The 12,111-nt window shown below is 41.6% G+C and overlaps 1 protein-coding gene across 1 annotated transcript; it reads left to right on the plus strand.

The window, feature by feature from the left end:
• Positions 1 to 2,310: 2,310 nt before the first annotated feature.
• LOC308315133 (peroxisome proliferator-activated receptor gamma-like) lies at positions 2,311 to 6,505 on the plus strand (the record flags this gene model as incomplete). The annotated part of the gene is made up of 6 exons (XM_080762972.1): positions 2,311 to 2,452; positions 2,950 to 3,146; positions 4,075 to 4,213; positions 4,950 to 5,158; positions 5,398 to 5,902; positions 6,258 to 6,505. The coding sequence occupies 6 exons, from the start codon at positions 2,311 to 2,313 to the stop codon at positions 6,503 to 6,505; spliced, it is 1,440 nt and encodes a 479-aa protein (XP_080619098.1).
• Positions 6,506 to 12,111: the final 5,606 nt, after the last annotated feature.

The raw sequence follows: 12,111 nt of genomic DNA on the forward strand, positions 1-12,111 counted from the left end.
TTCCGTACGGCCACTGAGGATACGGGGAACGCTGAAACCATTCGCAACTTAAGGAAGTCTTTTGCAAGTCTGTTCTCTGACTAGTCATCTTGACCCATGCACACATGCTTTAGTTTCGCAAATTATTTCAGCAAACACTTTTTCATCTTCATGTTTTCTTATGTAGGCTACATAGAAAACCATACACATACTTTACTTACCTTTACTATGTTGTAGTCGATTGTGATATCAGTGTTCATTCACATTTGATGTATATGTATTCTTGACTTAGATATTTACATTTAAGCTGGCTGATATATAAAGTTGAGTGATTCAAGTCATTACACAACAGCATGGAAAGCTTACAACTTACAGTACATAAACCTGTAGGCTATACAATGTTCTGCAGGGAACCAAATATCATTTTTGCATTTGTTATTTGGTTGTAGCTTGGTTGCTTTGTCTTCTTGATGATTGGGTGTTATGGCATGATATGCATGATGTATTTTACTTGGGTGGTCTTTTCAGTAATACAAAAAAAAATCCTCTCTTGTTTGGCTCTGCACAATAAATAGCCCAAAGGCTTGCGAATAGAATATTTTGTAACATTTACATAAGATTCCCTGCACGTACAGTAGCTACAGCATTTTAAAAGATGATATATTCCTGCCTTCAGCCAATAAACTGTACATTCCTGAGAGGACTGACGTTGGGTTTCCTCTTGTGACTCCAAAGTCCAACGTATGAGGTGAGAGGGAGGACCTTCTGCGGTTCTGATTCTTTACAAGGAAGAACGTAACTTTGATGGTTGCCTGTATCACTCAAATGGAGGCCATATGAACAAATATTACATGTTAATGGTTTTTGATTCCTAACAACAAATGATATTTAAGGGGGAATATTTGCTGAAGAAAAACAACAGAAACTTCCTTGGACATTTGGTTCCAGACTAAAGGTTTGTGATCTTGAATGGCTACACCAGAGAGGTTAATAATTAAAGAATGGTTATCATAAATTGGTAGTCCAATTTGTGTTTTCTATTCATTATTACAATTACAATTTAGGCATTTAGCAGAGCGACTTACATTAAGCAAGAACAAAAAGCATGGCAATACATCACATACATAAAAAGTAGTTATCATGAAACATGTGTAAGCTAAGAACGTAACAGTGGAATATCTATATAATGAAACTATACATATAAACTATACATACTATACTATAAAGTGCTATGACTACATAAAAATGCAATTCTGCTGTCTACGTAACATTCTCTGCTCCATAATAACTGTCCTTTTAACTTCCGAAAGTGTGGCATCTACAGTATGAATTGGAGATCATTTCATAAATGTATTGGTTTTTGACCATTCATTAATTTCCTTAAACAAATGTATAATAATACTTAAACAATAATTGTATATTAATCAACTGGTAAAAGTAAATCAGAGTGAAATCAGATCACTGTCTCCATGCAAGTATTATTATGACGTAGAAATGAGATTTGACATTTAATCATCAGTGTCCTTGTGTGACTGTGCCCTTAAAGGGGTATTTCCCTTTCAAACACTTCTGCGGTCAATTTAACATCTGCTCTGGTTTTTGTGTGCACCCCATACATTTTTTTTAAAGTCGCTTGATTCAGAATTTAGATAATTAATTTCATTACCCCCCCTCCCCTTCTGTATAAGCCCATTGAACTTCAAACTTCATTTTAAACACACACCCCTGCTTCTGGTGACTGGTGATGTTATAATGGGTGAGGGACAATGTTTTTTCAATTAGTTGCTTTCATGAAATTATATATGTATATTTAAAACATTAAAAAGTAATGAAAACACACAGCCCCCTCAAGCACTAGAAGGACAATAGCCCCTCAGGCAGAAGCAGTGTTGTCTGACATGGTTTAAATGGAGTTTGAAGGGCTTATATGGGAGGGGAGCGAGTGTGTCTGATAAAAAATTGATATTGAATCAAGAAACGTACAAACTGTCTGGGGTGCACTCAAAAGCAGAGTAGACATTAAAATTACCCCAGAAGTGAAATCCCTTTCAAGTGTCTATAGCTATTGGTGATGGTGCCATATGCTGACCCTTGGACCATGCACGCAATACAATTTCTAAATACTTTATCTGTAGGCCTATTTACACATGCATGATTTCGCAAAGTAGAATAGTAGAAGAGTACAGTCTGTTTCGCAGGATCATCAGTTCTGTTGTGCTCCCTGTAGAAATGGTGGACACTCAGCAGCGACAAGCTTGGTCAGTGGGTTTTGGGTTTAGCCCATATGATGTGACGAGGACGAATAATGCGGGATTCAACTCGTTTGACATGATGGCGCCCCAGTCTGCCACGGAGTTCCCCTTCGAGTACCCATACGCCTCGTATCTGCCGCCCAGCCACAGCAACGACCCCACCATGGGAAGAATGGCCACGTACAGTGACCACCCGTATTACACCTCCAGTCAGTTTTACAGTGAGTTTTACTGTAAATCTGTGACAATGTGACATGAACCCTATAGCACCCCGTTTCTGCCGCAAACTATTTAAGCGAAAATAGCACATCTACTTTCTTTAGATCTGCAATTTTCCTGCAAAGAGATTTGGTGAAGAGGGAAAAAATTGAGGGGGCCATGGTTGGACTCCTGGGGGGCCCCAGTCAATTAAATCCTTGGTTCTCAACCTTTTCAATAATCATATTTGAACAGGGGAACCCCCACCCCACCCCGACGAGGACTTGTAGACCTTACATTTAGTTTGACTCAGTTCAGCAGATAAATATTTTGAAAATAGTTGATCTACAAGCTTCTTTTTTTTAATCATTTTGACCATTACTTTGGAATTGATGCAGTGATGTTTTTTTTCCTTTTTAGTTATTAAAAATATCCTTAAATTGTCAATTCACTGTCATCTGGGGACAAATCATGTGCACAGTGAAAACCACGTGAATTAAACAAATGTCTGTTTTCTCAGGTACAGTGAAACAGGAGCCTCAGTCACCACCACCGTACCAGGACAGTGGTCTCTGTCAGAGCAGAGCCCACCCTGTGTTAAACACCCCCATCATCCCAGCAGACCTGGGCAACTCGCTGATCAACATCGACTGCAGGGTGTGCGGGGACAAGGCCTCGGGCTTCCACTATGGCGTCCACGCATGTGAAGGCTGCAAGGTACATAACTGGACAGTGTACTGGGAAAAGTATACTCACATTTTCCACTTTAAGTAATAGTATCAATAGTAATAGTATAAATACTACGGCTATTAGAATTTGACCTGAGTAAAAGTACAATTTAAGTTTCAAATTGTGCTTATAGTACCAAAAAAAAGTACTGATTACGCAGCATGACAATAGCAGATCTGCAAGCTCACAATGCATGATTGCGCCACATCCTGAGGCATGGTGAGCTTGTAGGTCAGCTGTTTTCTGACCTGAATATAGGACTGAAGTGGTTAATGTATGAGCTGTAATAATAATCAAAATCTACAAAGTAACTAAAGTTTTCAAATAATTGTAGCGGAGTAAATGTATAATATTTGCCTCTGAGATGTAATAGAAGTAAGAGTACTGAAAATTGGAAATATTCCAGTAAAGAAAGAATACCTCAACCTGGTACTGGAGGACTGTATGGTGTTATGTAATGATGATGACTTTATTGCCCCCAGGGGCAAATTCCTTGCCATAGGACTGTTTTACAAAAGCACAACACGTGCACATTGAAATACATAATACAACATACAATAGTACAAGACACTTTCCCATGCATATCTCTGCTGTCAGGAAGAAATCACCTAACTCCAAAATGTTCATTTTTCATTTCAGGAAATTAAGAAAATCTTATATGTTTAAAACAAAAGCAATATTGCCTCATTCAAGTTGGTGTTGTGACTTTATATATTGTCAATGACTTGCATGAGAGGTGGAGTTAGTTGCTTTAGCAGACTGTTCCAAAAACAACAGAGATACAATATTACAGATTTCTCACCTGCTTACATAGACTTCATTTTGACCAACAAGATTTAACAAATACATTTTAGTATGTATAATGGAAAAAGAACAACAACTTATGAATTTTCGGTTTCCTCTCTGTCCCCCCCAGGGTTTCTTCCGCAGGACTGTACGGTTAAAACTTGTGTATGATCGCTGTCATCTTCACTGTCGCGTTCACAGAAAGAGTCGAAACAAATGTCAGTACTGCCGCTTTCAGAAATGCCTCCTCGTGGGAATGTCGCATGACGGTAATGATGGCACACTCTTATTATTAGTGATTTTTGTTTTGTGCATTTAACACTCCAGATTTCCCCCTAGGGATCAATAAAGGCTTATCTGATCTTATGTTATCTGATCTTGCACACTTCAGTGATCTTTGCTCTTTGCAATGGGTGGATTGCTGTTAGCCGCAGCACAGAAGTCTAGGCAGAGTCGCCTTAATTTTCACTGTTGCATAACAGATACTGTACATACTACATACAGTAGTATCTTTAGTGATTTTACCATTTCTATCAATAATTCCTGAAAGTCCATATGTACTCCGATCTGGTGTACTGATACCAGTGGGAGAATTTATGTTTGTTCTTTGTTCAGTTAGCGTTATGTAATCAGCCTGCACTGCATGTAATCTTCGAGTTCCATGGTTATATATATATATCCACAGTATGAACCTGATTATAGTTCAAGATTAACTAGGGTTTATAGTACAATACCTTCAAATCTATATGGCCTTATTAAGAGTGTGTTGATACCAGTAATTGATAGTGGTTCCCAACCTTTTCTGGATCAGGGCCCATTTGAAAGTCTCAACGCAGTTGTGGTTGAGACATCTGACCACTTTACACAGCAGCAACATGTTTCCATATTCATTATCAATAATATATTAGTGTTTTGCCAGTTATTTGGGGGCCCACTTGCCCCAGCCCACAGGTTGGGAATCGCCATTAAACATGACCCAGCATGTGTTCCTTACTTTATTCACAGCCATCCGTTTCGGTCGCATGCCCCAAGTGGAAAGGGAAAAGCTGCTATCTGATTACTTGGATATGGACCCCGGCATGCCAGAGTGTGCGGCTGACCTGCGGCCCCTCAGGGCTCTGGCCAGGCTGCTGGTCACGGCCTACCACAAAACCTTCCCACTGACCAAGAGCAAGGCTCAGACCATACTGGCTGGGAGGTCCCATGGATGCACGGTAAGGAAGGAACTGAACATTGTGTCTCACATTGTACACAGATGCTCAGTTTTACTCGTTTTATGTGGATGGTATAGGTATGCTTAATTATTTTCCGACAACAATTTCACCAATAATTTGATATTTTTGAGAGAAATAAGCAGAACTACAAGCTAACTCCCGCTGTATTTGTTGACTGTTTTCCCCAGAATAGGAACACTAGGGTTCAAGTGTCTAACATGCTGTCCTTGTCCTTCCAGCCATTTATAATCCATGACATGAAGAGCCTGATAGCCGGTCAATATTTTGTAAACTGCCGACAGCTGCCAGTGCTGGACCAACAGATCCCTGAGCTGTGCCCTGCGCCGACCTTCGCCAACCCCTCCTCCAAGGAGCCTCTAGGAGAGGTGGAGCTCTTGTTCTTCCACAGGATTCAGATCCGCCAGGCCGAAAACGTGCGTGAGATCACAGAGTTTGCCAAAAGCATCCCGGGATGGACGGAACTGGACATAAACGACCAGGTGACCCTGCTGAAGCACAGTGCCATCGAGATCATCATGATCATGCTGGCGCCGCTCATGAACAAAGATGGCACGCTTTTCGCCTACGGGCAGATCTTCATGACCCGAGAGTTCTTGAAGAGCATGCGGAGACCGTTTTGTGAGATGATGGAGCCCAAGTTTGAGTTTTCAGTGAAGTTTAACATGCTGGAGCTCGATGACTGTGACATGGCCCTCTTTCTGGCGGTCTTATTGCTCAGTGGAGGTCAGTATTTATCTTAAGGCCTATTTGTACATCATTCCAAGAGTCTGTCAATTCTCACACCATGGACTGACAAATGTGATGCATAATAACTGGTATATAATATACACATATTTGCCAGTAGAATTCTCAGATTCTGCCCAAACCCGACCCAACCAGATGTTTTAGGGCCGGGCCGGGTCGGGCCTAAAATGTATATGCTAATTAGTTGGGCTGAGCCAGGCCTCAGGTTGGACCAGTTGAACAAACATGTTCATGTTTTCCACAAAGGGATGAAGGACAGAGATAGAAAACAAACAATGTTTGCAGATGGCACTAACAGATGCTCCTGTTTCCCCCCCTGCATGGTGCCGTGCAGACCGGCCTGGCCTGGTGAACGTCAAGCCCATTGAGGAGCTGCAGGCCATGGTGCTACAGGCCCTGGAGCTGCAGCTCAAGACCTTGCACCCAGACTCTCCACAGCTGTTTGCCAAGCTGCTGCAGAAGGTGACTGACCTGCGCCCCCTGGTGGCGCACCACGTCAGCCTCGTCCACCTCCTGAATGAAACAGAGCAGGAACAGTGCGTGCATCCCCTCCTCCAGGAGATCATGAGCGACTTGTATTAATCAGGCGTGTGGGCAAGAGAACCTCAAATCTATATGGCAACTGGTGCTTCTTCCGAAATTATAATATTTTATATTATATATATTATTATAGGGAAATTATATTTTTGGCAGTTTTCCTTTTTTGTGTGATAGGCCTATATGTCAAATATAGGCCTGCACATAATTACCATTGTTCAGTAATGTCAGTTTAGGCCTAGGCTATGTCACATTACAATGCATATTACATTCAAATAATTTCACATGGTTACTTTATTTTATAATATAAGAACACATTGAGCTGTATTTGTGTAAAGTGGTGATATAAGAACACATTGAGCTGTATTTGGGTAAAGCGATGATAATATAAGAACACATTCAAGTATCTCACAATGTATAAAGTCTCCAAACCAACTTTGATGAGTCAGTGTTGTGTTGCTCTTAAAACATCACTTCATCACTAATCTTTGCAGAAGAAATATACATGAGAACTTTCTTAAACAAAAATAAGACGTTCTCATACTTTGTTCTGGGTCTAGTGAACAGAAATCATAAGTAATAAATAGACTCTGTAAACTAACTGTAGGGAGTACAAACACAGTAGAGAACCTTGGGGTTATCATCTATGAAAAGGCAACACAATGAGCAGAAAATAAAAATGAATCATGTAAATACAACTAATTGAGCAGAGCACTGCAGGGACATGAACCCCGAGTACCACACCAGTGCCTTAGTTTGTTTTGTTGTAATATACAGGTCCATTATTTATCAGGCCTGGCCAATCAGCGGCAGCTAGAGGCTGGATCAAAGCATACACAGTGCTGCCTTGATCCCGCCTCTAGCTGCCGCTGATTTGCCAGGCCGTTTTTGCTATATTTGAATTGAAAACCTGAATAAGTTTGCCATTTTTGAATTGGAATCCTGAAAAGGTTCTTTTATTGAATTTCAAATGCATTTAGTTATAGTTATGTTAACTTTATGAACTGTTAACATAACTACATTGGACACAAAAAGACAATAACATTTTAATACTAGTCATTAACTACTAGTCATTTAATACTAGTCATTAAGTAATTAAAGCGGGTTTGGAATTGTAACAGCTGAAATCAATACTATATCAGTATTCTGATATTAACATGCGGGGCTCATTAAGTGAAGGTGGGGGACGCACGTGGCCCCCAGGCCACCAGTTGCCCACCCCTGATATAGTTATACAGTGGTGGAAGAAGTATTAGTCAAAATACACATCTAGCCTGGAATCCAGACTGATTACTGTTCCCTACTGGGTCCTATTTTGACTCGAATTTTAATTAAGGAAAGTCAGTCAAGTTTTACATTGGAAGACACAAAATGCAAGGACTTTTAATTCCTCTAATGAAAACCAATAAAACGGTTACTGCATCAAAAGTAATCAACAATATAACAAAAATCAAACAAGGGGTCAAATTGTAAAATATTACCAAAGTGTGAAAATCTACAAGACCACAAGAACGCGCCGAGGCACTGTGAGCTTGTAGGACTATTTTCACAAAAAGTATCTGTAAGCAAATACAATTTAATGCCTCAACTCCTACGATTTCAGATTGAAAATACTTGACAAAATATTCTATTGTCCATTAAAAAAAATTACTATTTTATGTTTAATACTCCCAGTGGGGTGAAGAGAGAAGCTTTTCCATGAATGCTCGTCTTCATTGATGTTAGTCTATTTTTGGCCAGCACGCCATTTTCAAGGAACTAGCTCATTTAGACCTTTTAAAAAAAAGAGTCTTCTAAATCATGACAGTTTTCTGTGTCGGTGGTTCTCAAACTATTTTATGTTTATGTTTAAGATTAGAGTTAAAAACGCTCTGAAAAAAATTATATTCAAAGATTTGCGCCACATTTTTACGATTAAAAAAAATAGATCTACAAGCTCGTAGCACGGCACTCGGACTATGAGCTTTTAGGTCTTGTGAGGATTGCAACCAACGCCAAGAGACAGACAGGGAACAGGTTTGAGCCCAGAGTTTGGCGCTCCTTTATTTAAACCAAAATAATAGTCACAGGGATTGAAGGGGGAAACCAGAATAATACTAACTCAGGTTCCAGACTTCTAGACTTCTGGGACGTCCTGGTGCACGGGCGCACACGATAGCCGCTCTGGGGCTTTGTATAATAGTCTCTGGTTTACTTGTATTTCCTCCAAGCCATTCACATGCCAGCCTCTTTCCAGCCGAGCCCAACGGGGCCCCGGATATCAGTAATGCTCCTACAGGTGAGAAAATAGGGTCAGTCTGACATATTTGGATTGTATATATATTACTTGTGAGGGAGTGTGTGTTCGCTTACCGCCAGACCCCGCACCAACATGCCCCGGAGAGAGTCAAGAGCGAGTGCGGGGAGAGGAAGGCTTCTTGAACTGTTTGGCTGGGAGCACAGGTGTTGCTCATCTGAAGCCCTCCAGCAGGTAATGGTGGTAGCACCTGCCTCCTATGATGCAGCCCAGCCTGCTGTGCTCAACTCCGTCTCTCTCTCTCTCTCTCTCTCTCTCTCTCTCTCTCTCTCTCTCTCTCGGGAGGTGCTCAGGTGGCACGCGGTCCCTCAGCGAGACACCACAGTCTGCTATTTTCAACAGCTAAAGCATAAAGAAAACACCAACAAGGGTTCCCATCGAGAATGGGCTAAGACGGATGACCGACAATTTTTATTTAAAAAAAATTTAAGAACAGAGTAAACCCGTGTTTATCTTAACGGTCGTAATTGAGACAAACATTCTGTGACTACTAGAAAAGAAAGGAAAAAAAACATCACGGGCAAAGGGTGGATTATTTGTGACCAGATTTGACTGAGAGCCTGCCATCGCACAACCTCCAGCTTTTCACCAGAGGAGAAAAAGCCCTTTTTTATCCAAAATGGGTTAATAGCACAGACAGACTATTCACAAACTGGAGCATGTCTGAAATAATTAAGTGTCAGAGCTGAAAATAAATAAATACAAAAGAAATGCTTAAACATGTAGCTAGGTGTAAAGTTTGAGACCACAGAAGTGAACCTTTCAAGCCTGTTTTCTCAACTCTGCAAGACATTACTCTATAAGCCATATCTCTAAAATTGGTGGGTCAAACTGAACAACCAATATGTCACGAAAATGTTGCCACATTTATTCATTCACTGTGGCAGTAAATGAGGTAATGGGAATGAATGGCCTGTCTTGGTTTAAAGCCCACTCACCACGACAAGGTGCAGGCCGAGAGTGGGGACCCCCCCCCCCCAAACAGAGGGGGGGGGGGGGGGGGAAGCATAATATAATAATATTACAATCAACATGAAACGCATATATGCAGGGCGTCTTGAGTATACAGGGTTTGATGAGGTCTGGCCATATATGCAGCATGTCTTGTGTACAGGGTTTGATGAGGTCTGGCCATATATGCAGGGGCCAGGGCGTCTTGAGTGTACAGGGTTTGATGAGGTCTGGTCATATATGCAGGGCGTCTTGAGTATACTACAGGGTTTGATGAGGTCTGGTCATATATGCAGCACGTCTTGAGTGTACAGGGTTTGATGAGGTCTGGCCATATATGCAGCATGTCTTGTGTACAGGGTTTGATGAGGTCTGGTCATATATGCAGTACGTCTTGAGTGTACAGGGTTGCTTTGGAGAGGGAGGTCTGGAGCTCTCTGGTGGAGCCATTTCCCCCACGACCCGACTATGGAGAAGCTGTTGAAGATGGATGGACGGACCTTTGTGGTGGTATGCGTCAGTCTGATGCCTCGGTACTAGTCTGCTTTTGAGAGGTCTCCAGCTTTAGGCACCGGGATGACGTTAGGTCCAGATCAGTTATTTAAGACCATCGGGGGAATGCCATCCAGCCCAGCACTTTTGCCCTCTCTTACTGTGGATTCCGTTCTGGCCAAACTCACTGGCTAGTCAATGTGCAGGTTCTGGAGGGATGCTGGTATATTTTCCTCATATATCAATCTTCTTTTATGAGCAGTCCAAGTAGCATGACTGTATGGTTCTTCATTAGCAATAGTGGTTAGGAGTCGAGATCTGTAGCAAGTAGTATGTGATCGGTCACTTAATATATATATAGCTTCAACCTATAGGCTAGAGAAAGAGAACAAAACAAAAGAAAAATGCTCATTATTAGCAAGTTGTTGTTCTTGCTTACTGTAAATTGTTCTGGATTAAGGGCATCTGTTAAATGCCTAAATTGCAAATTGTACATCGTTAATAAAATAATAAAAATACACACACCTTGCTGTGTATATATTTAATATTATTTCATCAACAATGTACAATTTAGGCATTTAGCAGATGCCCTTAATCAATATAGTAAAGAAATATAGTTACCTTGCCATGATGGGACTCCAGTGAATGATGGGAAATGAAATGAAATGCGTAGATTGTCTTGAAGAAATGAAATTCGTCAATTGTTTCATTGAATGAAACACACGCACGCACACACACACACACACACACACACACACACGCATACATTAACATCCACACCACCACAACGTCCTGATAGCTATGTAGGGTAATACGGTACGGAGCTGCACTAATTCATATGTTAATTTGGGTCACTAGAAGAGTGACACAAATTCAACGTTTGCCACCTGGAAAGTACTACAAAAGGGGGTTAATCAAAGAGAAACTACAACATGTGGCCAACCTGGCGGGAAGGAAACAACAAGATAGGGAAAACATTTGGCCACCCTGGCGGGAAGGAAACAACCTTGGGAAGGAAACACAAGATATTCAACAGTTGGTACTTTGAAGCGATGTGACGTCGACGACCTGAAAACCTGAAACCTGAAACTAGAGAAGAGAGAAAACTAGGCTGAAAACCGAGGTACGGGAGAACGGGTAGCCGAGCACACTGGACGGGGGTCGCACGAGGGACCGCTGGGTACGACCCGGTTCCTGCACAACCCAGTTCCTGCACGACCCGCCTGCCCATGGCCCGACTATTGATCCCAGATTCAACCCATACCCCGGGGAGCACTACACTATAGCTGACGTAGATCCAGTGTCGTCCAGCTCGTAGATTTAACGTTGTCAACGTCGGGCCCAAATTCAACAGATTACACGTTGGGCCAATTAAAAACAGATTCAACACACATACCACATACCCCACACACACACACACACACACACACAAACCCCCCACACACACACACACAAACCCCCACACACCCTTAGGCCCATCACAATTACTACATAATTATTTGTGATAATGGCAATACTTTTGGGATGATAGTCATAATCGTCATACTCGTCCCCATGTTGGAACGTAGTGGAAGTAGCAGATCTAGGAGCTCAAAACCGTTTTGATCTCGTAGATCTGATACTTTCACTATTCATGTATTTTTATTGTAATTTAAATAATGTATTAATACTTGTGACGGGCCTAATGTACCTCAATGTACCAGCTTGAGCGGATTCCAGACAACATGGCGCGCCCACCATCGTTGACCGGCTGGGGAGACCCTTGAGTCTCGACCCTACCCCCGGTGTTCTCAAGGAGCATTCCGGACATCAAGGGCAGCAGGGCAGCAATTTTCCTTTAAAAATAAAGAAAGAAAAAAAAGGTGTTAAAAACAAGTGTTAGAAATGACTACACCTGTACGTGCCCATGGGC

This window comes from Protomyctophum bolini (genome assembly GCF_963924005.1).
Source record: "Protomyctophum bolini genome assembly, chromosome: 5".
Classification (NCBI taxonomy): Eukaryota; Metazoa; Chordata; class Actinopteri; order Myctophiformes; family Myctophidae; genus Protomyctophum; species Protomyctophum bolini.